Source organism: Glarea lozoyensis, assembly GCF_000409485.1.
Source record: "Glarea lozoyensis ATCC 20868 chromosome Unknown GLAREA3, whole genome shotgun sequence".
Lineage (NCBI taxonomy): Eukaryota > Fungi > Ascomycota > Leotiomycetes > Helotiales > Helotiaceae > Glarea > Glarea lozoyensis.
The window spans coordinates 2,527,366-2,552,727 of NW_007360998.1; the positions used below are offsets into that span (position 1 = coordinate 2,527,366).

At 47.0% G+C, this 25,362-nt stretch overlaps 9 protein-coding genes across 9 annotated transcripts; 4 read left to right on the forward strand and 5 right to left on the reverse strand.

Moving 5' to 3' along the window:
• Positions 1 to 2,507: 2,507 nt before the first annotated feature.
• Positions 2,508 to 5,734, forward strand: GLAREA_00827 (Cysteine proteinase; the record flags this gene model as incomplete). The annotated part of the gene is made up of 4 exons (XM_008085585.1): positions 2,508 to 2,999; positions 3,437 to 3,583; positions 3,633 to 3,646; positions 3,694 to 5,734. The coding sequence occupies 4 exons, from the start codon at positions 2,508 to 2,510 to the stop codon at positions 5,732 to 5,734; spliced, it is 2,694 nt and encodes an 897-aa protein (XP_008083776.1).
• A 746-nt stretch (positions 5,735 to 6,480) lies between these two features.
• Positions 6,481 to 6,768, reverse strand: GLAREA_00828 (uncharacterized protein; the record flags this gene model as incomplete). The annotated part of the gene is made up of 2 exons (XM_008085586.1): positions 6,481 to 6,526; positions 6,614 to 6,768. The coding sequence occupies 2 exons, from the start codon at positions 6,766 to 6,768 to the stop codon at positions 6,481 to 6,483; spliced, it is 201 nt and encodes a 66-aa protein (XP_008083777.1).
• Positions 6,769 to 7,291: 523 nt separating this feature from the next.
• GLAREA_00829 (uncharacterized protein) lies at positions 7,292 to 9,088 on the forward strand (the record flags this gene model as incomplete). Its single annotated transcript, XM_008085587.1, has 1 exon — positions 7,292 to 9,088. The coding sequence occupies one exon, from the start codon at positions 7,292 to 7,294 to the stop codon at positions 9,086 to 9,088; it is 1,797 nt and encodes a 598-aa protein (XP_008083778.1).
• Positions 9,089 to 10,402: 1,314 nt separating this feature from the next.
• Positions 10,403 to 11,131, reverse strand: GLAREA_00830 (uncharacterized protein; the record flags this gene model as incomplete). Its single annotated transcript, XM_008085588.1, has 1 exon — positions 10,403 to 11,131. The coding sequence occupies one exon, from the start codon at positions 11,129 to 11,131 to the stop codon at positions 10,403 to 10,405; it is 729 nt and encodes a 242-aa protein (XP_008083779.1).
• A 1,262-nt stretch (positions 11,132 to 12,393) lies between these two features.
• On the reverse strand, positions 12,394 to 13,448 carry GLAREA_00831 (uncharacterized protein; the record flags this gene model as incomplete). The annotated part of the gene is made up of 2 exons (XM_008085589.1): positions 12,394 to 13,208; positions 13,259 to 13,448. 2 exons carry the CDS (start codon positions 13,446 to 13,448, stop codon positions 12,394 to 12,396), a joined length of 1,005 nt encoding a protein of 334 aa, XP_008083780.1.
• Positions 13,449 to 14,384: 936 nt separating this feature from the next.
• Positions 14,385 to 15,490, forward strand: GLAREA_00832 (NAD(P)-binding Rossmann-fold containing protein; the record flags this gene model as incomplete). Its single annotated transcript, XM_008085590.1, has 2 exons — positions 14,385 to 15,307; positions 15,361 to 15,490. 2 exons carry the CDS (start codon positions 14,385 to 14,387, stop codon positions 15,488 to 15,490), a joined length of 1,053 nt encoding a protein of 350 aa, XP_008083781.1.
• Positions 15,491 to 16,327: 837 nt separating this feature from the next.
• GLAREA_00833 (P-loop containing nucleoside triphosphate hydrolase) lies at positions 16,328 to 19,931 on the reverse strand (the record flags this gene model as incomplete). Its single annotated transcript, XM_008085591.1, has 2 exons — positions 16,328 to 17,722; positions 17,775 to 19,931. The coding sequence occupies 2 exons, from the start codon at positions 19,929 to 19,931 to the stop codon at positions 16,328 to 16,330; spliced, it is 3,552 nt and encodes a 1,183-aa protein (XP_008083782.1).
• A 544-nt stretch (positions 19,932 to 20,475) lies between these two features.
• On the forward strand, positions 20,476 to 21,002 carry GLAREA_00834 (VMA21-like-containing protein; the record flags this gene model as incomplete). The annotated part of the gene is made up of 3 exons (XM_008085592.1): positions 20,476 to 20,585; positions 20,645 to 20,736; positions 20,866 to 21,002. The coding sequence occupies 3 exons, from the start codon at positions 20,476 to 20,478 to the stop codon at positions 21,000 to 21,002; spliced, it is 339 nt and encodes a 112-aa protein (XP_008083783.1).
• Positions 21,003 to 21,484: 482 nt separating this feature from the next.
• GLAREA_00835 (uncharacterized protein) lies at positions 21,485 to 23,244 on the reverse strand (the record flags this gene model as incomplete). Its single annotated transcript, XM_008085593.1, has 5 exons — positions 21,485 to 22,128; positions 22,591 to 22,641; positions 22,715 to 22,828; positions 22,880 to 22,960; positions 23,025 to 23,244. The coding sequence occupies 5 exons, from the start codon at positions 23,242 to 23,244 to the stop codon at positions 21,485 to 21,487; spliced, it is 1,110 nt and encodes a 369-aa protein (XP_008083784.1).
• Positions 23,245 to 25,362: the final 2,118 nt, after the last annotated feature.

Genomic DNA, 25,362 nt, shown 5'->3' on the forward strand with positions numbered 1-25,362 from the left:
AAAGGCCTGGCCCTGCTGTGGCAGTGCGATGATGTCAAATGACCATCGAATTTGAAGATGTGGTAGCGAGTATTGAATCGCGAGCACCATTGACGACTAGGCCAGTCGGTGATCCACATGATTCAGACTCGTCGCCATGATTCTGAATATGAATTCTGAGCCGGGACTAATCTTCAATAGGGAACATACGCGAGGATAATGTTTGTTTGTAGGTAATGTTGGAATAGGCTAAATGCATATTTTGTACGTCGCTCGTGGAGAGACTGATGTTCATCCTGGTAATTGTGAGGTCCAAAACTTCAAAACAAGTTGTGCCAAACCACTAATGCGATAAAATAGTTGGACAGTAACTTGGACTCATAATGGCAGAAGGATAGATTTTAATAGAGTATTGTATCGACGATATTGAGAATCCGGAGGCTACGACGAGGTTTGGATTAGTGCAGGCAAGCTCAAATACTTCGTGCTTGTTCAGAGTGGCTTCAAAAGCAACCGTAGCTGAATTCGAGGGAAACGTTAATCACCTAGACCTAGCCAAAGGATCACCCGCTACACCGTAGTAAGACCGTTGAATAGAGATAAAGTTAGCTGTCCTATCCAATTGACCTCGTCTACCTAAAACATCATCAAACGAAACTTCATCTCATTTGAGAATTCTTAGATGTTACACTTACTATATCAAGTCTTCTCGTAGATAATTTCTACACCAAGCAGTGAAACGGTGTTACAATAGCAGCATTTCCAACGCTAAAACAAAGGAGAACAACCCCTCCTCAAGGACATTTACCCCACACGCTTTTAGGCCGTTTCAACCCGGCATCCAGGAATACGGGAAATCCGACGATCACTCGATCGCAAGCCACGTGTTTGACAGGCTCCCCTCGATAATCATGGGAAACATGAGTTGATGAGGTTGTCCTGCCATGTGGCCATCGTAAAGTTAGATTTCTCGCAGTTGGGATTCCCGTTTCAGCTCAGGATTTCGCTAAGGAGAGTCGACTTTAGCCTGTAGAAATGATCCTCTGAGATATTATTTAGCACAAGCAATTGAGGTTGACTTGGCAGCACTGCAGCTTGTTGGAGGCGTCGCTCTGGGTCATCGGAGACGGTTTTTCAGCCGTGTCAAAGTGGGGTAATTTGACTGAAGATCAAAAGCCAGCAGGCGTTTTGGACGAAGTTTGGTATAAATTGTCTGTCGAAGTTTTCACACGCCTGGCGATTGTAGGAGACCGAATTTGGGTTTCTTTGGAATAGGCAAAGGAAGAATCCTAGTGAAAATGCGTAGGTTATATGCGCAACAAATGCTCGCAACATTCTCAAATAGGCTTTGTAGAGATACCGTACCAGGAACTGGTGCGGATGCTGCATACCAACTTGTTTCGATATCGTGGGGCGTCTGTATGTGATTGATGGAAACTAGAAAAAGGACGGCCGCAACTTGGTCCCAAACAACCTCTGTTGCTCGCAAGTCATCGGAAGCTTCTCCTGTCACAACATCAGCGCACCAATCCTCACAATGCTTTGCCAGAATCACTGCTGCCCACAATCTACAAGGACTCGAATTGTACATGCGCCTTTTTTGTGTCTTTCATATCGATCCGGGCCGATGATGCAGCCTTCAAGTCGTTTGTCGATACCAGCAGTAAATATGATAGGGCGCTTTCCACGTTGATACCCGTTCTTGCAGGAGGCATTCGTCATAGGTGAGCATCAATCAATTGTATCGGCGGTCAATGGCAGATGGAAGAGACGACTTCCAGCTTGCTGTCGGACAAGAATGAGTAGACGAACAGTTGAGAGAATAAGTGCCGCCGAAATATAATGCTGTACCATCCCTTCTGCTTGACATGGTCCAGAAACCAGATCAACGATTCAACGACCACAACGAGCGAAGCGCGACATGTCTGGAGCCACAGCGCCGTTTAGAAACCCTCGAGCTTGACCCCACACTGCGGAATAGTATTGCCATTATTATTTGCGGAGTCGACCTAAATGTGAAGTTCTGAGCCTCTAAGGAAAAACAATGGGGACGGTTGTGATATCTCTGCATGATCTTTCGGATTTCTGCCTTCCTCGAGTCTTCCACGCAGGTGTCGCGTACCGAAGCTTGCTGCATACTGGTGATACTCTGGTCCGGTATTGGCTGCGGAATCTCGAATTCTCAAAAGAATTGGCGAAAGATGGGGCAAACAGAATAAGGGCCCCGGACGAGTTGCTTCTCATTGGAAGCGTGATGTTTGAGGGGAAAAGAAAGGGCAAGGAAGATACGCTGGCCCATACACTCTTGCGTGTTCTTCCTGCGCGTAGCGTACTTTCCGTACAGTGTTGATGCAGGCAAGGTGCGTACCTTACTTGAATGGGCGACCAGGAAAAATGCGATTCTCGTCCCAGGAAATATCTGAATGTTACCTCCGCCGGTAGGCACCGCATCGTGAAGGTTTGGTCGATGCCGTTTGTGCGCTGGAATCAGGTCGCTTCCGCGCTTCTAGAACTGCGTACGATGTCTCATGGTTGAGACTCGAGGAGGAAGGGCGCGCGATGGGTGTCTTCTTTCGGCTGCTTTTCCCGAGCACCTGGTGGACTGGCCTGTTCCACCAAACCCGGCTAGAAGTTCCTTCGAAGCTTCGGAATACGGGGGTGGTCGAGGGGTGGTCGTGGGGACGGCCAGGCTCTCGTGCTGCTGCTTCGAGGCCTGTAGCTGCGTCGATGTGCGCCGAAGCGTGGTGCGGGCAGCCTATTTCAAGCCTAAAGCAAAACCAGCCACAGCACCCGCACCACCAACACCTGCCCCAATCAGACCAGTGACGCTCGACGCTGGTGCTGGTCCCCACGAACATTCACACCCACTCTGCTCTGCTCTGCTCCCGCCCATCTCGCACCCTGCTTTCTCCATCACCACAACCCTCCGCCCTTCTCTCTTTCCACACGACAAACTGCTTGTTCCTCCATTGCCATTCCTCAGACCAATCCACCGCTCCCTAGCCACACTTGACCTCAGTGTCGATTCACACCCTTCGATTACGACAGACACCCCGAGGCTCCCACCCCGCCTGCGCCGTAGAGTTGCGTTGAACAGGTTCTCTCAGCTAGCTCGCGGAGGAACGGTCGACTCGTCGGATCTGCTTTTCAGCTGAGCGTCTAACATTATCGATACATCTGTGATCAAAAAGACACCTTGCGCATGATCACGACCTAAGTTGCCTACTCGAATTGCGTTGTCGCCGCCGAGGCGCAAAGAGGTTGTGACGAGCAGTGGTGACCTGTTGTTGGCTGGAACAGGACGGCAACAATGTCATTTTTAAGCAAGTTCAAAGGAGCGGCGTCCGTCAGTATATCCTATCTCTCGGGGACTGTCTACACTGGATGGACTCGTCGGCAGCCTGGTCTTCTGACTGCCAGCAAGAAACACCATGAACTAACGGATATCGCGTTTTAGGGAGCGACAAGCCCAGGCGTCAACTCTCCCCTGCGGGGCAAGAAAGATGCGGAACCCGAGCCAGAAATCACGCCGCTGGTGAAGATGCTTCAGAATGCTGGGCCTTTACGAGAAGACGGTAGTGATAAATTCTTTGGAATGGAAAATGTAAGTATACTAGCACATTTTAAATGGATTGCGCTAACGTTCCTCTCAGTTTGGAAACACATGGTTTGTCTAGCTACGGGATCGATGAAGTGAAAGCTAATTGTCCACAGCTACTGCAACTCAATTGTTCAAGCGCTGTATTATTCCACGCCTTTTCGAGAAAACGTCGTCAAATATCCTCCCCACTCCCCCCACGATACACCGAACGGGAATCGAACACCGATCGTCACACCAATAAGGGCACCTATGCAGAATGGCGCCGTCGCTCCTGGGAAAGCAAAGGGCATATCTGCGGCCGAAGCCATGAAGCGGAGGGCAGCGATCAATTCTGGGCAGCCAGCACCTCCAGCTACGGGTCAGCGACCGGAAGATAAGCCAGATTCGCCAGAATATAAGAAGAAGCATGCTATGCTTGCCGGACCTATTTTGGACTTGACATACGAAAATGCTGCGTCCTATGGCATGGAGGAATCGACGTTTACGGCACTAAAAGACATTTTCATGGCTATGATCGCAAATTCATCACGGACCGGAGTTTTGAGTCCTCAAAGGTTTCTGGAAATCTTTAAACGGGACAATGAAATGTTCCGAACGTCTATGCATCAAGATGCCCATGAATTTTATGGGCTCGTACTCAACGCCGTAATCTCAAACGTCGAAGCCAATGCACAAAGGATGAAGGAACTTGATTCAGCGCAGAATGATCCCAATTCAGCATACAAATCCGCACTGACTTCCAGTGCGATGGCCATGGGCCTCATTTCTGGCACGGGCACGAGATCTCCGGGCACTGGATGGGTTCACGACATATTCGAGGGCACTTTGACGTCGGAAACAAAATGTCTAACTTGTGAGACAGCGTCTCAGCGAGACGAGACCTTTTTGGATCTTTCTATCGATCTTGAAGAACATTCATCAGTGACCTCATGTTTGAGAAAGTTTTCCGCGGAAGAAATGCTTTGCGAGAGGAACAAGTTTCACTGTGATAATTGCGGTGGACTTCAAGAGGCTGAAAAGCGAATGAAGATCAAGAAACTGCCTAAGATTTTGACCTTACATTTGAAGAGATTCAAATACACCGAGGATATGACCCGCTTACAAAAGCTCTTCCATCGAGTTGTGTACCCATATCACTTGCGCATGTTCAATACTACTGACGATGCGGAGGATCCTGATCGACTTTATGAGCTATATGCGATTGTCGTTCACATCGGTAGCAATGCATATCACGGTCACTACGTGTCTGTTATCAAAACTCAAGATCGTGGCTGGCTCTTATTCGATGATGAGATGGTGGAACCAGTTGACAAGCACTATGTGAAGAACTTCTTTGGAGACAAACCTGGCCAGGCATGTGCCTATGTCTTATTCTATCAGGAAACAACTGTTGAAGCTATGCGCAAGGAACAAGAAGCGGAAGGACTTGCGGAAGTGACCCTTGCAACACAAGAAGCCGACGTCGCTCTTGGAAAAACACAAACAAATGGGTTAACGAAACATCAATCGATTCCTTCCCAGCCCGTGGATACGATACACGAACACGCCTCGTTGGACCATGCGGTTTCTAGCCCCCTTCCAACCTCGCCCGGCGTGGCACCCCCACCAGCAGCACCTTTAACGCCGGCTGCACCTCACGTGCCCATACTAGAACCGGCCAAACCGAAGAGTAAAGCGGACAAAGAGCGTGAGAAGAAGGAGTTGAAAGAAGCTGAGAAAGCGAGAAAACAGGCAGAGAAGGACAAGATCAAGGCCGATGAGCAGAGGAGAAAGGACTTGGCCAATACGAGAAAGGAGCGAACGAAAGCTGAGGAAGAAGAAATCAAACGAGCTTTGGCCGCCAGCAAACAAACGGCAGAAGATGAAGAGAAGCGGAAGCTTGCTGAAGGCGGTAGTGCTAACGGTGCGGCAAAAGAGAACGGTCATGCGCAGAAAGCCATAGGATCACTTAGTAGAGCCCATACGGTATCGAAAAGTATGAGTCGAAAAAGTTTTGGATTTCTTGGCGGCGGGAAGAAATCGGAAGCAAAAGAAGAATCCACAGCGGTTGAAGGAGACTCGGGACCACAAACTCCGGAAAAGCACTCGAAAGCCACCAAGGACCGGTTCAGTTTCAGCCTGGGACGAAAGAAGAGTAACCTATTCCCTTCTTAAGCATGGCCGAGTATGGCAAGATGAAATGTCCGCTTCCGAAAGCGGTAAGGTTTGAAAGAGATAACTTGTACTATGATTCGCATTTTATGGGCGGGGAAAAATATCAAACATCATTTACAGCACTTTGATTTTGGAATGAAGGATGAAGCCGATGACGAAAACGAAGACCTCGAGTAGGAAACAGTCTTTTGTCTTTCACAAGATACCACGATTCACAACACATATGTCATACAGGGAGTTTTTATTTCTGGATATAAGTTACAATTTTGAGTGGCTCCGACCTCTTTGGGCGACATGTATAAGCAAACTTGCGGAAGATCATATTGCATGGCGGGTTTTGGTTTGATCTTACAGCTAGTTAATATGAAAGGTGGATAGTTGAGATATATAATGGAATATTAGCAGTATTTAACAGCATGGAGACTTTCGGAGTTGAGAGTCCAGGTTTTAAGATCTCGTTGCTATTTGAACTTTGTGATATGATTTTGATGGTTATGTGTAGTGTAATTATTTTCTCGAGCTGGACGTTTCTTTGTTAATAGCCTCAAGGTGCCCTCCTACGCCCCGTCCACAAGCAACATGTCGCCCAAACGCCTTGCGCCATAGATAGCTTCACCCAGCATATCAAATGTCTGGTCACCTCGTCCAGCTAACTTCTGCCATTCCATCTTCCCACTCCAATTCGTGGCGCCAATTTTTGTGATCTCCCATCTGCCTAATCATTCCCCCTTCAACCCAGCGCTATCTCATACAGTATAATTGTTATGTTGACCGCTATCAATGGTACTATTCCTAATTAGCCTTCCATTCCTTTCCCCCCCCCTTCTCCCCAACAATCCCCTCTTCTCCTTCTCTCCTCCGGCGCGAAAAGAAACACACTTACTCCTCAACAACGTCCGCACACTCGTAACCAGATTTATGAATTTCCCCTTGATACTCGCATCGCTCCCTCCCTGGCCCCCGAACGCTGGCTCAGAAACTGACGTCGAGAGACCGACGCGCGCGAGAAATCGGTCTTCGGAGAGGATGGCCATGGCGTTTACGAGGAGGACTGCGACTGCGAGGTGTTAGGTGGTTTTGAATGGGGTTTTGGGGATGGGGGATGGGTACTGTATATAAGGTTTCCAAAGCCGAAGAGCAGCATGGTGACGGTTTGGGAGAGGATGGAGTGGTGGATGTGGTCTGGAGAGGAGAATGAGAGTAGGTGTAGTTGAGAGATGCCAGATTTGGGATGGGAGGGGGTTAGGTAAGCGAGGCTGGGGTTGTGGTTTGGGAGCCTTGTGTCGACGTCGATAGATGTATGGTTTTTGGGAATTTGGGAATTTGGGAATTTGTTTGAGTAATTCGGTTGTTTGCTGTAATTTTGAGAGCGAAGCTGAAGAGTTGATGGGAGATACGCTGCAAAGTTAGATAGCGATGATATGAGGAAATTGGAAGCCTGAAGACCTCCAAGTAGAGCTTCGAAGCTCTCCCTTGAACCGCGAGCTCGACACGAGCTCCAACATCATGCAGTCCCTCGGTTTGTCCTCCCCCTTCCCCCAAACACACAATGCTAACATGATTCTGGACGCAATCTTCACCGTCCTCCTCCCTACCCTAATCCTCCTCCACCTCTTCCTAGCCCCCTACACCAAAGTCGAAGAATCCTTCAACATCCAAGCAACCCACGACATCCTGACCCACGGCCTCCCGCTCAACCCGCTCAACACCACCCTCCTCAACGCCTACGACCATATCTCCTTCCCCGGCGCCGTCCCCCGCACCTTCATCGGCGCCCTCCTCCTCGCCGCCGTCTCAAAACCCATCCTCCTTCTCACATCCCCAGGGAAAGCCCAGTATATCGTGCGCGCCGTCCTCGGGCTGTGGAACGCGCGATGTCTTTTCAGTTTCCGCGATACGTTGGTCGCGGCCTTTGGGGAGGGAGTAGGGAGATGGTATTTGCTTCTCCAGTTGAGCCAGTTTCACGTGGTATATTATGCGAGTAGGACACTACCGAATATGTTTGCGTTTGGATTTACGACGTTGGCGATGGGGTATTTTATTCCTGTACCAGGACGGGCACGGGAGGATGAGGTTCGTAGACAGAGAGCTGGGATTTCGCTGATGGTGTTTTCGGCTGTGGTTTTTAGGTCTGAGATCGCGTTGTTGCTTGCTATGCAGGTCCTGGCTGGGCTTGTTCAGTTCCGGATTACGATTAGGGATGTGGTTGTTACGGGGTTGATGAGTGGGACACTATCAATCGCGGCGACAAGTCTGGTGGATTCGTATTTTTGGCAAAAGCCGCTATGGCCGGAACTCTGGGGATTTTGGTATAATGTTTTTGAGGGGAAGAGTAGTGATTGGGGGACCTCGCCGTTTGGGTTTTATTTCACGAGTTTGTTGCCGAAGTTGTTGTTGAATCCGTTGATTCAGCTCTTGTTTATCCCTTTGGCGATTACTTTGCCATCCACGCAGAGGAGTACGCTGAATCTGGTAATTCCATCGTTACTCTTCGTTGCTATATACAGCATTCAACCACACAAGGAGGCACGGTTTATCATCTATGTCGTTCCGCCACTTACAGCAGCGGCCTCCTTATCTGCTTCGTATATATGGACTCGACGATCCAAGAACTTGAAATACACTGTCGGAGCCGCTCTTCTGGTCGTTTCGAGCCTAGGAAGTCTAGCAGCATCAACCGGCATGCTCCTAATCTCCTCCCTCAACTACCCAGGTGGCCAAGCTCTCTCAACTCTCCACGAAATCCTCGCCCGCACGCCACAACCCTCTGAACTAAATATCCACATGGACGTCCTATCCTGCATGACAGGCGTAACTCACTTCCTCGAACTCCCCTCCCCAACCCTCCTCAACAACCATCCTACGAAAATCCACTACGACAAAACCGAAAATTCCACCACCCTCGTCACACCCTCCTTCTGGTATCAATTCGACTACGCAATAATGCAAGACCCCGCCCTCGCAATCGGCAAATGGGAAGTCATCGACACCATATACGCGTATGCTGGAATCGAATTCCTCCGTCCAGGCGACGGAACCTCATTCACAGAACATCTCGAGCGCATATACGCGGCCAACAACCTCACAGTCCTTCACCAAGGCAAGAGAGAAGCGCCAACGAGCGACGATGTGAAAAGTGCAGTCGAGGATGCATATGTGGAGTTAGGGAAGGAAGAAGGGCATATGACTGATAATGAGATGGAAGAGAGGAGATTGCGGATTCGAGCCGAGGAGATGAATCAGTTTGGCGCGTTTAATCTTGTGAGGGATGGGGTTCGGGGCGTTACGAGAGGTTGGTGGGTTGGGCCTAGGATGGTGCCGAGTTTGAGGATTTTGAGGCAGGTTAGGGGTTAGGAAATACTAGGAAGTACTTTCCTGGGATGTTAATTGAAAGTATAGTATCACTTTAATATTAATGGATACGATTGAAAACTTGCGAGGATGTCTGCTACGTAAATGTAAGCTTGCACATCTCTGCGGGAAGACAAAATAATTTACACTCTTCTGAGTAACTCGAAATATTCTTCCTCCTGATGTATATCACAACGCACGCTAGAATAATCAGCGAAGTATCGTCCAAACATGGAAGCTTAACTCGATAACATATCTACTTCAAACTCCTCCCCTCGTTTCAACCCTCCTCGACGGATCAAAATCATATGAACCCCTTTTAAAGAAACAATAGATACTTCGTTGAAAAAGTCAAGGCAAGAACCAGTACCCCCTTTCTCCGCACACCTCCCCATCCGGAGAAAAAAAAAATGCAAAAACAAAGAATCTTGAACTCAGTGAGTGAACATCTCTCTGACGGGGAATCGAACCCCGGTCTCCCGCGCTTTTCAATGAAGAATTGACAAGCGGAAATCATGACCACTAGACCATCAAAGATGAGGCACATTTGGATGAATGTGATTGGATGAGAGCTTTTTGTGGTTTGCGAATATATAAATGTAACAAAAGTAGTGTGGAGGGTAAAGTGGGGAAAAATGGGCGAGAGTGAGAAGATGGTGGGGGCCGAGACATAGGGCGGTTTAGGGGGGTGGGTGGGTTAAGCGAGGAAATTCATTGTGGTTTTGTGTACGAGAATTATTGAGTCGGTGGCCGATTAAATGGTTGTACTTGTTGGATTGTATAAACAAGTTGTTTTTATTGTGCGGATGGGCTTTTTTCTACATAATTTTACCGTCGCTGAAGATTTGTCTGTTATTCGTTCAGCTGCCATAACTGACGCATTTTATACTTTACGAGCCTTCTAGCAAGAACAAAGAGCTTGAAAGTCATGTACTCGAGAACGAAAGCGGATTCAAAAAAGCGTGTCAGCTAAACGGATAGACTCAGACTCAATAATCTATACTCCCCCTACACACACGCAAATGCATCTGCATCTAGTGATTCTAGTCGCAGTGTCGACAACTAAGCAATATCCCTATGAAAAGTACTAGAACAGTTTGATCTACCTCTGTTGAGGCCTTCAGTAGACTTATGAGGCTTGTAACCCTGATGGTCTACTCCTGTGCTTCTCATTGAGCTTGCACACCCAGCATATGATCATGATTCTTCACCATCTTTTCGAGAACGACCATTCTTTGTTGCTTGTATTATGGCTAGAGAGTTTTATTCGTATGTCGATTCAGGCTGTTTAAGATCGGTCCATATCATGGTTGATCTTTATCTCAAAAAGCTTTCAGAAAACCCGTCCAGCGCGTCGAAATACGTCTCGAACGTGAATGACAACTTGTCGATTATGTTAGCATAAATCTCCTCCAGATCTGGTGGTGGGTTTGTTGCGAGAGACTCGGGATTGGTTTGTCGTTCGTATTCTTTCTGCATAACCTCCCGACAAAATTCTTCCACCTCGTTATGATCTGAATAATCACACGCCTCCATGTCAGCCGTGAGTCGAGATCGCGAGTCTGAAATGACTGATTCAAGTCCGCGGAGAGCCATCCTGGTTATCTCGATTTTTTTTTGGACTGTTGCTGTGAAGTTTTGTAGGTATTCAAGTGCTTCGTCTCCACTGTTCCACCTTCGCCAAAACTCTGGTGTTTCGTAAAATCGGTAACCAAGTAAGCGATATTCTTGTTGGCTCCTCCAAGCGTGAACCACTTCTCTGCACTCCATAATCTGCTCTGTAACAGGTGCCCTGGTTTTTTCCATCATGTTTATGACTCGTCTCATGCCATGACCCTTTAGTTCCTGGACAAGATCGTTGAAATCCCCACTATCATTTGACTTGTTGTAATTTGAACCTGCTATCAAGTCACGCCACGGAACCAGCTTCTTGCCCCCAAGATCGTCTAGACACTCGGCGTGCTTGTCAATAGATTGACACCACTTCTTCGCCAATGTCCGTATTTCATTTATGTAGGCTGCCATGTGCTCGACGGCTTTCTCCATTTGGCTAATTCCTATCGCGAGGTGAGTATAGCTGCCAAAAAAGAACAAGATGCTCCTACTAGTCTCGGTGTTTTCCAGCCCAGTTGGAGCTTCAAATTGTAGACTGGCAAGCTCTTATATGTCTTGGGTGTGAAAGTCTTCCCAGACTCCATTTCCACAATTTCGATATATTCCCACATTTGATGAGCTAGAAACTCCGAGTACAGTTTTTGATCGTACACAGTTTTGAGGGAAGACCAATCCTCTAGGTTGGGTGGTAATTCACTGCCTCTGCGAATATTTTCACAGCATGTGGTCGTCAATTTTGATTTGTCTTTAAAATGGATAAACTAGGTTCCATCAAGCCAAGCCACTTTTCGGTTTGCAGAATTCACTGCCATAATATCAACCATCCGCTCCACACTTAGGGTCAGAAACTCACTTCTGGCTAATTAACACCCTTATGTCGAAATTTTCGTCAGAAATAACAGCACTGCCCAATCAATGCAAGTGAGAAGAAGAAGGGTCTGAGATTGATAGATCTAAGCTATATCAGTCGTTGTGGTTGAAGCAGGCGAAAGATTGACTATTGAGTAGAAGTTTAGATCGAAGTGTAGCAGTAAGGAACTCAATTCTGCACGAAATAATACCAACCCGATATGGAAGGAAAGAGCACTGAAGATGAGAAGGACAATGGAGACGCTAAGATCACAGTTGAAGGTGAAGACCATCCCAATCTTCGGAACTTCAGCTGATCGAATTGAGAATTTAACAAATCAGTCGAACTTGAGTTACTACCTTGAACGAGAAGACCATGTTCTTGGAGTATTGAGAAGCAGAGGTCACAGTAAAAGCTTGGGGGTGTCTTACTGACGTAAATATGCGGTCAACCAAGTATGTCGATTTTAGTTACTTTGTAAGTTGTTGGCCATCTTATTTACCGCACAAATTCTACTTAACTCAGTGGTCTGAAGCTGTGATAGTGCCGTGGTGGTTCTTTGGTCTGGCTTGAATGGATGGGTTGTTGAGCGAGATGTCGTATTGGGCCAACGAAATACTTGAGCATGTGGGATCACGTCACAATTTGAATTGAAGCATGCTTACATTGATGTGAGATATTCTATGATCTTCCTAAGACTCGAGGATACTCCACGTTGTCTCTTTCATACACGCATGTAGGTTTATCTACCACACATCCAGCCTTTCCTGCCAACAAACTATCACTCTTCAAAACACCAATATCCCATCTCGTCACACAACCATCACCCACCAATCTCCTAAAATTATCTCCCTTCCCGACCGATCTCAAACTCCATTTCACCCGCTGGCATCACCCCAAGTTTCGACCCACCATGCGCAATATCAAACTTAATAAGCGCCTTCCCTAGGATCTCCAGATTCTTTAACTTTGCCTGAAATTCCGAGATTCCCGAATGGAGTATCGTTCCACAGATCGTTACAAATTCTGGTTTCATTTCACACTTCTCGTACTCTGCTCTCTTCTCAAAGCGCAAGAACTTGTGAGCAACGATACCATCACAGAACTTAATGACATCTTCAGCTGTAGTTCTGTAGCTTGTGTCTGCGATCAGCTCTCCCCATGGTCTGGCAACAGAGTGGTGGAGATAGTAGAGTGTGGTTCCTGCCTCATCTAGTTGGAAGGCGAGTGTTTGGTTGAAATTTTCTAGGATTTCCATGGATTCTTCGAGTTTCTTCCAGTTGCCTTTATTTTCGTATTCTTTGCTCTGTAGAGCCTTGAATCGTGGCTCGGGGCCGGCTGTCCATCTCTTGAGTAGGCCCTTACATTCGATGATGATGGTCGTAACTGGGATGCTTGTTAGATCTGTGACTGCGATTAATCGGTACAAAGCGTGATGCATCAGAGCAGTAACAAGAGCGTCGAAATCCTTGTCGTTTTTTGTCATATAGTAATTTGACTGCTGTATGATTGAATCATAACGAGGTAATGTGGGTTTGTCCAAATCCTTAGGTGATATTGCCTCTCTGTCAATGGCCTGGCACCACTGCTTTGTCGCAACAGTCAATCCTTGGTGATAGTATGTAAGGTGTTTGATAATCTGCTGCAATGCTGCAACACCTAAGCAATGAATCAGTCATTGACCCTGTCTTAGATGAGAGAAGACTTACCATTTTTGGACTTTTCGAGTATAGCTGACACAAACTCTCGGGTATTGACCAACCGTAGGTATTCATCCCCAGAGATCTTGGATTTGTAATTCAGAATGAAGTGGTCCGCTTTTCCCCACAAATCCCGATAGCCATGACTATCTTTGATCAATTGGTAGCACGAATTAGTTACTTTAGATCCGTCATTCATGATAGCAAAATCCAAGTCTTCTGGCCACTGGTGTTTAGGCGTGTCGAGTAGCAATTTGTCATGACAACCAGTTGTCAATTTTGATCCATCTTTGAAAACTATGAATCTGGTTTCGGCGAGCCAAGCTGGCTTGGATGATTCGGCTCCCACTATACAATTAGCTTTGGCACCAAAACGCCGAATACCATGCTTACTTTTCGTCTGTGTAGGTCGCAGCTGTGGTCAGATTTCTGGGTTCGCAGACCAGATTTGCTCTAGCGACGTCAACAATATCAAAATCTGCAAGATGAGATAATGTGAAAACTCAAGAAGTCTCGACGTGAGGATTCTCAGATCGAAACAACACTGGGCGATGTGAGAATATGAACACTAACGGGGGTAAACCCTCCCAAGCACAGATCGAAATTCACACATGCTTTGAAGGTGAAGCGGCAAACAGGGAGACAACCTCAGCCCAAAAGGCAAATAAGACATGAGATTAAGCGAGATTGAAGCCTTGAAGCGAAACGCGAATTTTACTGAACTTTGAAGAATCGAGTGTGGAACTTGTGATCATGGTAGTAGAAATGTTGCTGGCTTATCACTGGTTAAAAAAAAACCCCGAGCAGTACTCTCCCAAACAAACTGTATGGGGCATGGCCAACCCAGCGTCCGGTTGGTCAATGGATGCCAACACTGCAGGTTGGTATGCTGTTGGTCTGCTAGAAAATGATCGGCATACATTCAAACAGCACTGCAAAACTGCCACCAACACTAGCTATTTAGAACTGTATTAGCAAGGTAAGTAAATGTTTCCCAATATTCAAAACACATAACTTTTCACACAATAATGTGGACCGCAGGCATATCATTATCCCCTCTACACCATCCTCTCTAGCACTTTTCCAAACTCTAGGGTTCTTTTATTGAGACAGTTCTGACATTAGCATACACATGATGGCTGCTCCAGTCCTCGATAGCAGACTTAAGTTAGCATCTGAGAAGAGGATTACCTTTGGCGCCTTTCTCTACCGCCAATTCTTCGTCACGCCTACTCTACCACGCGACGTTGACCTCAAAGGCAAAACCGCCATCGTCACGGGATCTAATACTGGTATCGGTCTCGAATGTGCGCGTCAGCTCTTAGACCTAGGCTTGGGAAAGCTCATCATTGCCGTGAGGGACGAAAGGAAAGGCCAAGCTGCTCGCACACAATTACTATCTGGCCGTCGACTTGAAAATAGCGCTATTGAGGTATGGAAGCTGGATCTGGCATCTTACGACTCGGTCGTCGCCTTTGCGGAACGTTCGAAGAGCCTAGAGCACCTCGATATTGTCGTTCTCAACGCTGCAGTCATGAAAGTAGAACACCGAATGGTCGAATCTACCGGCCATGAAGAGACGCTGCAGGTGAACGTTCTGTCAACTATTCTACTGACTATATTACTGCTTCCCATATTCAAAGCCCAAAAGTCTTCTGAGCCGGGCCGTATCGCATGGGTCCAGTCGGACATAACTTCCTGGGTCAAGTTCAAGGAGAAGGATAGCACGCCTTTATTTCCTGCCTTGGACAAGCCTGAGAATTTCAACTTTCCAGACCGCTACAGCACTTCAAAACTGCTAGGAATGCTCTTTGTCACGGAATTGGCGAGGTTGGTTCCCTCTTCGGTTGCCATCATAACAATGCCGTGCCCAGGATTATGTTATGGTACAGGTCTAGGATCTGTTCATCAGAAAAATATCGGAGAGGTGATTGGAAAGATAGTGAAACGCATTTTTGGGCGTACAAGTTCAATTGGAGCTCGAGTAATTACCGATGGAGTCGTAAATCACAGCTCTAAGGCCCATGGGCAATACATTGAAGACTGCCCAATACAGCCGTAAGTCGTTTGTGCCATGTCTCTCGAGTGAACTTTACTAATCTCTGCCAAAGTCTGGTCCCATTCGTTTATACGGCTGAGGCAGATCGTGTTACTAAAGTACTTTGGGAGGAGACCATGGCCGAATTGTCTTTTGCACACGTCCAGCGAATTTTGAGTGACTTGGGCAACGTCGACAGTTGAATGCAATATGCCTGGCTTTTGCTTGGGAATGGTCCGCAATAATGGACACAGGGTTAAAAGTTGTATGAACTGTTACCCTGAAGACTTTTTGCAGCAAACGTTATCAACAACTTATATCTAGGGAGGCAAAGAGATGAGTGGTGTCATACTAGCTTGTGATAAATCAGACGAGACCTTGGCCTGGTGCCATATTTGCTCCTTTCCAACAGTGAATACCCAATAAGAATTTATTTGACAGTTTTGTTGCACGCCGCAAAACTCAGAATCATCTGTTTGATTATATGAAACTTATGATAATCTGCTACACATCAGATGAGACACTCGTCAATTTCAAATACTGTGCCAGATTTGCTGCTTTCTACTAAGCGTGAATCTCTCATCTAAGACTTCATGTCAAGTTTTGTTGCAAGTCGCAAAAATCTGCATTCATCCTTTCAATGTTATTAAATTTGTAATGGTATAATCGCCATCAGATGAGAAAGCGCCTTGCTGAATACATACTGAACAAGGAAGAAATAAAGTGTTAGAAAAGCGGTCTTCAAAGCATTAAATATCTACTATCTCGGTTTGAAGATGTTCCAGATGAAAGGTCTCAGTACCAATTTCCCTAAACCAGAATAAAATAGATAACTTATTAATATTCGTCTATCACCCTATCCTTCCATGCCCATCCACTCCAGACGCAAGATCCATCTACATCAACTCCTCACAACCCCACCCCTCGAATCCACTCATTTCAATTCATAAACCCTAACCAAATGAAATCTAATCCCTCCCACGTACCCTTATACTCCGCGCACTCCCGTTTAAATTCCAGGCATTACCCTATCCAGTCGCCTATTTCCCATCCTCGACTTTCGTCTCTTTTTTAGTCAACATGCTATCCAGAATACTCGACTTCTTCTTCTGCAAAGTAGGTGGAGGTTTAACCTCCTTCGTGCTCTCCTTGACGACATCCACTTTCTCGTCTTCCTCAGAGACAGTCGTGCCCTCGAGCAACATCTTTGCAACGGCCTTTTCACCCGCAGCATCCATTGCGGCTTCATCGTCGCCAGAAACCCTCCCGTCAAGAACAAGCTTACTCTGACCGAGAGCATAGATCTGTTCCTCGACCGTTCCCTTGGTGACAAGTCGGACAACTTCGACATCTCGTGTCTGACCCACTCTGTGAGCGCGATTTTCGGCTTGACGATCATCCTGAGGATTAAAAGACCCATCAAAGATGATGACTTTATTAGCGTACATGAGATTAATACCAGTTCCTCCAGCTTTGGTGGTCAGTAGGAACACAGTGATAGATTCGTCATCTCGGAATGTATCGATCAGTGTTTGGCGGTCATCGATCTTTGTAGATCCGTCGATACGGGTGAAATGGATTTGGGATGTGTTAAGAACGGCTTCGAGGATGTCGAGTACCAAAGCGAATTGTGAGAATATGAGGACACGATCGCCATTCTCCTTGTATCCTTTCACGAGTTTGACCATGGACTCGACTTTTCCGGAATCCATCCAGGACAAATCAGGCACGTCAAAGCTAGCTAGGCAGGCGTAATCCCAACACCATGAATGAAGCCAAAAGTCAGAACCTGACCGCATCTCTTGGATGAGATGTTCTCGCTTATGATTTTTGTCGGTGGGAAACTGCTCCGGTAACTTCTTTCGTAAGATGTCTGCCATCTTCTCGATTTTCTCGTTTGTAAAATGGCGGCGGAAAAGCATAGGGTGGATAGCTGCTTTTCGAAGCTGCATGAGGGGATTGTTCTCATCATTTGCATTCTTTGGAAGCTTAGCACCTTCAACGCGCAAGCGAGCTCGCTCTCGAGCTTGTTCTATATGTCCATCGTAAATGACTTTTTGGGAATGATGCAACGTGGTGTATTCGACTCTGCAAGTCTTTGTAGGAAGATGCTTCAAAACTTGAGTCTTCTTTCTCCGAAGAACGAATGGTGTAAGCATAGAGCGAGCCCTAGCGATTCGCTGCGCTGATAAAAGAGCTGCGTGATCCGAATCTCCTGTCTTTGCTTTGGCCTTGAAAATGAAATTCAAATCGTCGGCACGTTCTCGGAAGACGTCTGGTAGAATGAATGCAAGTAACGCAGCCAGCTCCTGGAGATTGTTTTGCAGAGGTGTCCCAGTAAGCAATAGTCGGAACGTCGCTGGGATTTTGATCAACCCCTGATATCTTTGCGAATTGACATTCTTGAGGTAATGACCTTCATCGTACACGCAGACCTGGATCTTGTCAAATTATGCTTAGAAGAGAGAGAGATGTCCCGAAACTTACATTTGGTCTAAGTTGTCTCATAAACTTGTTATCTGTCTTTTTCGCCGCCATATCATACGTCGTCACAACGATATTGATCGCATCTCGGTTAGCAAGTATGGCATCCGCCATTTCACCTCGATCTTTCTGGGCGCCATGATATGGCTCTACGCTCAGCTGAGGTGCAAATCTCTGACACTCCCGCAACCAATTCTCTAAAGTAGATCCAGGACACACAACCAAATGTGGACCGCTTTGTCCTGACTCGACAAGATGAGCTAAGAATGCTATAACTTGACAAGTCTTCCCCAGTCCCATCTCGTCGGCTAAGATACCTGACGTCTTCTTCCTATACATCAGAGCCAGCCAGTTAAGACCAACGACTTGATAGTCCTTCAGAACGCAGCTGTCCGCCATCAGCTCTGGTTTCTTGAGGAAATTTATATCGCGCCTCTTTCTAGCGCCGGTACGAATATCATCTTCGCCATTGAGCTTTGGTGATGTAGATCCGCTGGTGGGTGATCCGATTCCAGAATCACGCATTGACTCTATATCGTCTTCTTCCAAGGAGGTCATTTCCAATTCGCCGTCCTTTGAAGCACCGAAAACATCAAACCCCCAAGTAGCCATTTCCTCCGCAAGTGGCTTACCTAGGTCTTTACATCTGGCCACTAGAACGTCGATTGCCTCATATCCACTAAACATACTCATAGCGGTATCCACGATCTTGTCTCCAATAGGAGCTCTTGTACTCTTTTTGCCACTTTTTAAGGGCGCGCTTTCGACACATCGTGCAGTATCTAGAGTTTTGAATGGACGAGCATTGATCATTAATTCAGCATTAGGCTTTGTTACAGCTGTTAGCTCGACCAGCTCATCAACGCTACAAGTATTGAGATACTTTAGAAGCCGGCTTTCGAGTTCGGGATCGTCCTCTTCCTCCTCGCCTAGAGCAGAGTCATCGCTATCATAATCTTCTAACTCAATGATCTCTTCCTCTTGTGTTGCAGGCTTTTGTGGTTTTAGTGGCGAAGAAACAGCAGGAGAAGCAGGGTTCTTGCGGCCTTGTATAAGCTTCCGTTTGGGTTTCGCCGGGAGAGTTGGCGGCTTATTAGGCATGGCTTGCGTCGAAGAATATTTATCTCTAATCGACTTCGTTGGCGCCTCCAAACCCCTTTTCATTTGAGGCTCCTGTCGAGACTTCTGTGCTGCTAGCTCGTCTTCGTCTTCATCATCGGAAATAATAGTGACATGCCGTGTACCGAGATAACTAATAGCAAGGTCTAAGTTACCATTGTGCTTTTCCAGCGCATCCTTCGCCGCTAACACGGAGACGGCTGGCAAGACCACTCTCACCCTCGTGATATTCTCACGCATCTTCGCGATATCTATATTGCTGACCGTCATGTCTTGAATCGGTATAGCTCGTGAAGGCATCGTCTGTAATTGTCCAGGCCTTGATGAAAAGGCAGGCCTTGCAACGCCTGGCTGTGGAGCTTGGTACGCCTTGTTCTTAAGAGCGTCTTGAAACCTTGCATTTCCATTGAGTGTCCCAAAGGAGTTCTCCGCACTTCTAGGAGCAAATGTCGAGGGTTTGATATCGGCATTAGCTGCTCGACCGTCGTCCGAATCTGAATCCCCACCCGTGTATTTCGGTCCATCGTCCGAATCCGAGTCTCCTAAGTCGATAGTGAATTGTGCTTTTGGTGCTGGCTCGGCTTTCGTCAATATGCCATTTGGTGCTCTATACACAGTGCCTGCGGGTGCCATGAGGGAAGCAACATTCCGCTGAGGTGGAGGTTTCTGTGGAGTTATATCCCTGCCAGAGAACGGTGAAGAGGCGGGAACTTGTATTATGCTCTGCGGAGTTGCAACTGAAGGTGAAGAAGCTGGCGCATTTCGATCGATAAGTTGTGTAGGTTGTGTCTCGAAGCCCCCAACCTTGGGTAATACCTGGGTCGGCTGAGTCTCGAATCCCTTTACCACAAGTTGTGTGGGTTGAGTTTCGAAGCCCTTGACTTTAGGTGTGTCAGGTATGTAGCCGTCGAACAAGTCGTCGCCATCGTCATTCGCAGAATTGTAACCAGTGTTCTCTCCCGAAGGTACAAAGCCCTTCTCTGTTTTTCTTCTCTTTTGATGAAAATCAGCTGTATCTGCCGGCCCCTGATTGAACGACATAGTGATTGTAGCCAAGTAATGTTGTAGTATTTGGAAGTGAGTTTGAAGTGGTGATTGTTTCTTTTCTGGGAAGGTTGACACAAGGCTGAGATAGTGGTAGATATCGACTCGAAAGTGAAGTCCTTCACTCAATTGTGCAGAGCTCGGACTCCACAAATCCCCTTCACTGCCCCAATCTGTGCAAAGAAGCAGAGAGCAATGAGTATCCAGATAAAATGCTGTGATAACCTAAAATGTAAGGTTATCGTGAATCAACAATCGAGCGCGCAAAGTGCTTTGTTGACGTAGCGGGTGAGAATTTCAGGAGATGCGGGCCAATCCTCCACCAACAATCGCATATCCCACAAAACCGCGCTAAAAGTTTTAACGTCGTCGTGCTCCTCATGGGGAAACCACTTAACGCGTTCTACGGCAGCCGACAAACCGCGACTCGGGAGAAACACGAAGTCAGCAGTCCCGCTTGACCTATCATCTCAACCACTCGAGGCCACTGGCAGTCTCATTCCATCACGATATCACAATCAGCTGAGGCTTCATCTCAAACATGGCGACCAGAAGAATCATTTCAACAGAAAAGGGAGCACTGGATATTGATAGTAGCGGATTTACGAAACCTGCGGAGGGGAAGAGCAATATTTCACCTGCAGTCCCTGCGTGAGCCCCCTCCTGTTGATAAATCACATGCTTATATACGTATACTAATTCCTCTATAGACATGTAATTGTTAAGTTACTGGGCTTTACCCTGGCAATGATAGTGTGCCCCTTGGGTACATATTTTTTGTCGCTGAATACTCTCTTCAAAGGTACGTTGTCTTTTATCACAAGACTTTTCAGTCGCACTTCACCTCAACTGTGTCGTCTCTTTTCCATCATTCAATAATTGTCTCATTGCCAACCACCTGCAAACTCTTTATATATTGACAAATAAACAGGCAACTCCACGTGGGCTGGTGCCTCGGCAGCACTGATGGCAAACGTCGTGTTGATAGGCTACGTGGTGGTTGCATTCAACGAAGACCAGACGGATGCTATCGAAGCAGCAGAGAAGGAATCAAAGAAAGGGAAGTGACCAATAAATATTCATAGAATAGCAAGTCCTTTTTTTGCGGCAAGTGAGGCGTTAGGAGTCTATGAATAATGAGCCTAAATTTGCCATTACTTCAGGCATTTCTAGGCGTCCATAAAAAGTGATACTTCACTTATTCGCAGGGTAAAAATGGACTTATTTTATCGAAAACTGATTTTCATTGCATTTATAATCGAAACGCTCATTAGCTATATGTATGTCAATTGATAATCATGACCAAACTCAGAACGTCTCGCGACACAGTAGTATTCAAAATTCTCATTGAATGGGTATTGCTTGTGAAACGATAAATTCATCGTCCATATAAACGCCAACCGATGCCGAATAGGATCCAATCCTTGGGATAGTGTTCCAAACTAATAATTCTAAAATCATAAAATCGTGGCACCCTCTTCTCAGAGAATAATCCAAGGCGCACGCTTCATATATTATGCCTGGTCTCCTGAAAAAATACAAGCAAGCTCTCACTTCGATTTCGAGAACCGCTTGCCGAACCACGACTTTCGTTTTTCTCCAACGTCTGGACGTTGCGTTGGGGGAGGGCCAACATTCCCACTCGTGTCGCCGAGTTTCATCGGCTGGCTGGGGGATGACTTTCCCAGTTTCCTTGGAGGAGGCGGTCCTTGTTGTTCTACGTATCCATGAGGGCCACGTTGCCCATTCATTCCATTCGCTTGTGGCGCAAATTGTGGCGTTGTGCCAAAGCCATTGAATCCATATGTTTCTTGCGGCTCCTTGATTGGCACTTGGGGTGCGATGCGGTCCACCGAGCTGTTCTCGCTACTTGGGTCTGTTGAATAACCAATTGGATCACTACCGCTTCCTGACGCTGTTGTCACTGTCTCATACGATTGCTGGTTACCGGGACTAGGATAAACTCCATTATTGAATTGCGGCTCAGACGCGGTTCGTGGGTACCGCGCTCGGTTGGGATAGTAACCGTTACTGGGACCTGCGGCATTGTATGGAGTCCCGTCTCCTGAGCCATAATAACTCTCGCGTCCAGGGCGATTATATCCATAAGTACTCTCAGGTCTCGGTGTGTAGGACATTGATCTGCCAGCATTCGGGATGTACCGTGGTCGATCATCGTGAGAAACCTGGGTTCCTGTGGAGAGTGCATAGTTAGCGCTTGTCCTTCCTGAGCTAGACATCAGGCCGTCAGAGCCGTCACAGACCACCCTTGTCTCTGCTAGAGCAGCTAGCTTGACACTAGCAGATGATGACCTTGGCTTTCTGTGCTTTTTTGAGTTTTTGTATCCAGCACACCGTTCTAGAGTGTTTCAGGTGACGAGAGTATGATGGAATTCTCAACAATTCGGCTTGCCCGTGGAAATAGCACTACCAAGCAGTACGGTGAAAAACGACAAGACAATCGTGGTCATATGCGAGTATCATGCCAGAATTTGGAATCAATATCGTCGCATATGATATCGAGAGCTACCGTGACAGAGCATCTATACCAGAGTCGGCTCTGTTGAGCTTTTGGATACTTATCCAAAATCGATCGCGTGTGAATGGGCTTAAAGGTCGAATGCTGAGAAATTCGCTCGTGGATATTTTCACATACCTCCATAATAGCTACTACGACGATTATAGTTCGATTGGATGTCCGAGGAGTCTGTAGGAGAGTAACGTTAGCATCGATAAGATAGAACTGTGCAATGCAAAAAAATTGCGCAAGGATTTCTGACCGGAATGAATATATGATTTGCGGTAGTTACCATCAATGGCTGCTTCGAAAGCCCGGATCGTGTCAAGAGGTCGCTCCCATCGGTTTCGCGTTGGGTTCGATCGATCTGGATCAGCTGGAATGCAACATTAGAACCTTCTCCGCGCAATACCATGGTTTGCCTTACCGATTGGAATTCCTTGCGAGTCTCGATGTTGTATGCCTCGAATTGACTGCAACGATGATCTAAAGTCGTTGGCAATTTCGGCTACAAGATGACAATAGTCAGTATCAACAGATATAAATGCTCAGGAGAGCCAGGATTGACTTACACGGTTCAGCCTCTGAGAGAGCCATCGATGGATCTGCTTTGGAATGAAGTCTGTTGGCCTCTTTCTCTCCGTGTGATTCCACAAGCTTAAGCTTTCCGTTGTCTGCGCTGCCAGAGCTTTTATGTGAATGAAAGCTGAATCCTGACTTTGCGCGCGGTCTTTGCTGCCCAGGTCGTTGTCCGCCCGATGGAGCTGGCAACGGGTGATTACTTGAATCCATCTTTATTGATGTCTTGCGGGTCTACCGACGGCAGTGGGTCTGATGTGAGGTCTGTTCAGAGTCAAGGAGCCGAGCAAGGTTCCGAAAACGTCCTTATCGTCGTGGAACGAGATGAAGATGGAGTATCTGGCGATAACCGGTGGATACTGCTAGGGATGTTTATGTCGTGGGACGACAAGTTGTAGTTTTGTTGGAGGCTGGAAGAGAAACACAGCGGTCGGCAGAAGCTGTGCAATGTTTCGGATGTGTGATTATAAGTAAGTGATGGCAATTGCTTGCCGTGACTGGGACTGATAGAAGAAATAAGTCGTATTACGGTTCCGAGCCAGAGCGAGAGTGAGCGATAAGTGTTTGGTGGTAATTAACGATCGTTTGCGATCAAGAATCTCTTCCTAGATAATTGTTGCTTTGCGGGGAATAAGGAAACTTGGTGAACGACTGATGGTGGAGATGGATTTTGAGAATGAATCTGTAGCTCTACAAAATATTGGGGAGGCGGGTATGTATGTACGTTGCTGGTTCGGTATGGGCTGGCGAAGATGCCGGAGCGAGCTCCAATTGTGCCAGGCGTCCAGTGACGCTTTACGGCGATCAAATGTAAGGAGCGCCCGGGCAGGCAAAGCAGGGGTGACAATCTGGTCGATCTCGAAATGCCTTTCACCTCTCGCCAACACCCCGACCAATCTTCGCCTTTCAAGATTCGATAACTCAACGAGGCTTCAATTGCTTTCTCTCCCATTGGGAAGGCACTATCTCGCTGGCAAAACATCCCATTCAGTCCTTGTAGAGCTGGGAAAGCTGCAATGCCAGCAGGATGTATGCAGGTGCGGCCATTCCCAAGCGGGATCATTCAATACGAAGTCCCGACTCACACCACTCAACGAGCTTAAATCCAACCATGGTCCGGTCTTGCAAAACCTTTCAAGCAGCTAACGGAAACCTTACGCGTCTTCACCACATTGAAAGATAAGTTAGACTTCGAGTGGATAGCAGGAGCAGCTTTGCGATTCATCAGAAAAGGAGTCTGGACATGTCTCTGTCTCCCGTCGCGCCAGCCGAAATGTCACCAACCCAGGTACAAACGCATCCCAATAATTGTTTATCGATAGCAGAAATACGAAGTACGTACGTGGAGTACACATCGGAATCTTTTGGCGATCAAGTGTGGCGCCAGGGTTTATTTTTGGTTGAGACGAGCAACCTTGGAACACTGGCAGCAACTCCACCACCTCAAACGACTCCAATCACTCCATGTCTGATCAGCTACTTAAAGGATTGGCATTTACACCAGCAACGCGCCATGTCCACATTCAAAAAGCTCTCGAATCCGTACCTGCAAGTTCAAAAGAATGACGCAACCCACCCACAGCCCAAAGCATCAGAAACTCAGTTATAATAATAATCACCAATATCAAAGTTTACCACCTTGGCCAGCAACAAAAACTTGCAAACGCCCCTGCTTGAAGGCGTTACACGACATAGGAGAGGGTGTGGTGAAGGCGAAAACGTCGAAGGCGAAAACGTCTATAAATCTCTTATCCCGAGACTTCCGCGTCTGCTACTGGACTCAACGATTTGCAAGGCTAAATGCTGACGTGAAAGAGGGGTATAATGGACGAGGCAGAGGTAAGAAAGCTAACGTTGTTACACGAGTACGATATAAATTATGGTGCTTGTGGTACTTTACCCCACGAAATGCAGGTTCGTTCGTATGTGGGGAATAAGCCTGCTTAATTTCATCTGTCAGACAGTCACTGTTCTAAGGGACAATTACCTACCTAGGTAGACTTAAGCGTCTATTTGAGATAAGAGACTGTCTTCTTTACAAATGAGCTTTCTAGTCCCTCTCGAATTCCCCCTAGCTGAGCTCTATTCACCAACACTGGTGAACCACCGAGTTATATATTCGCAAGCAACTGCGCCTCGCAAACGTATCTGACAGCTGCATCATCGATAACCGGGCCGCCACTTAAACGGTTTTCTTAGCTACGAAGGAGCAGGGCATTGCCGTAATGCGGGTTGATCGGGTTGGTTGCTTGTTTCATGTTTCCGTTTGACCAAACAACCCGGGCACTCTTCGAAAATGATTGACGGAAGCATGTTCGCAAGGCTGACACA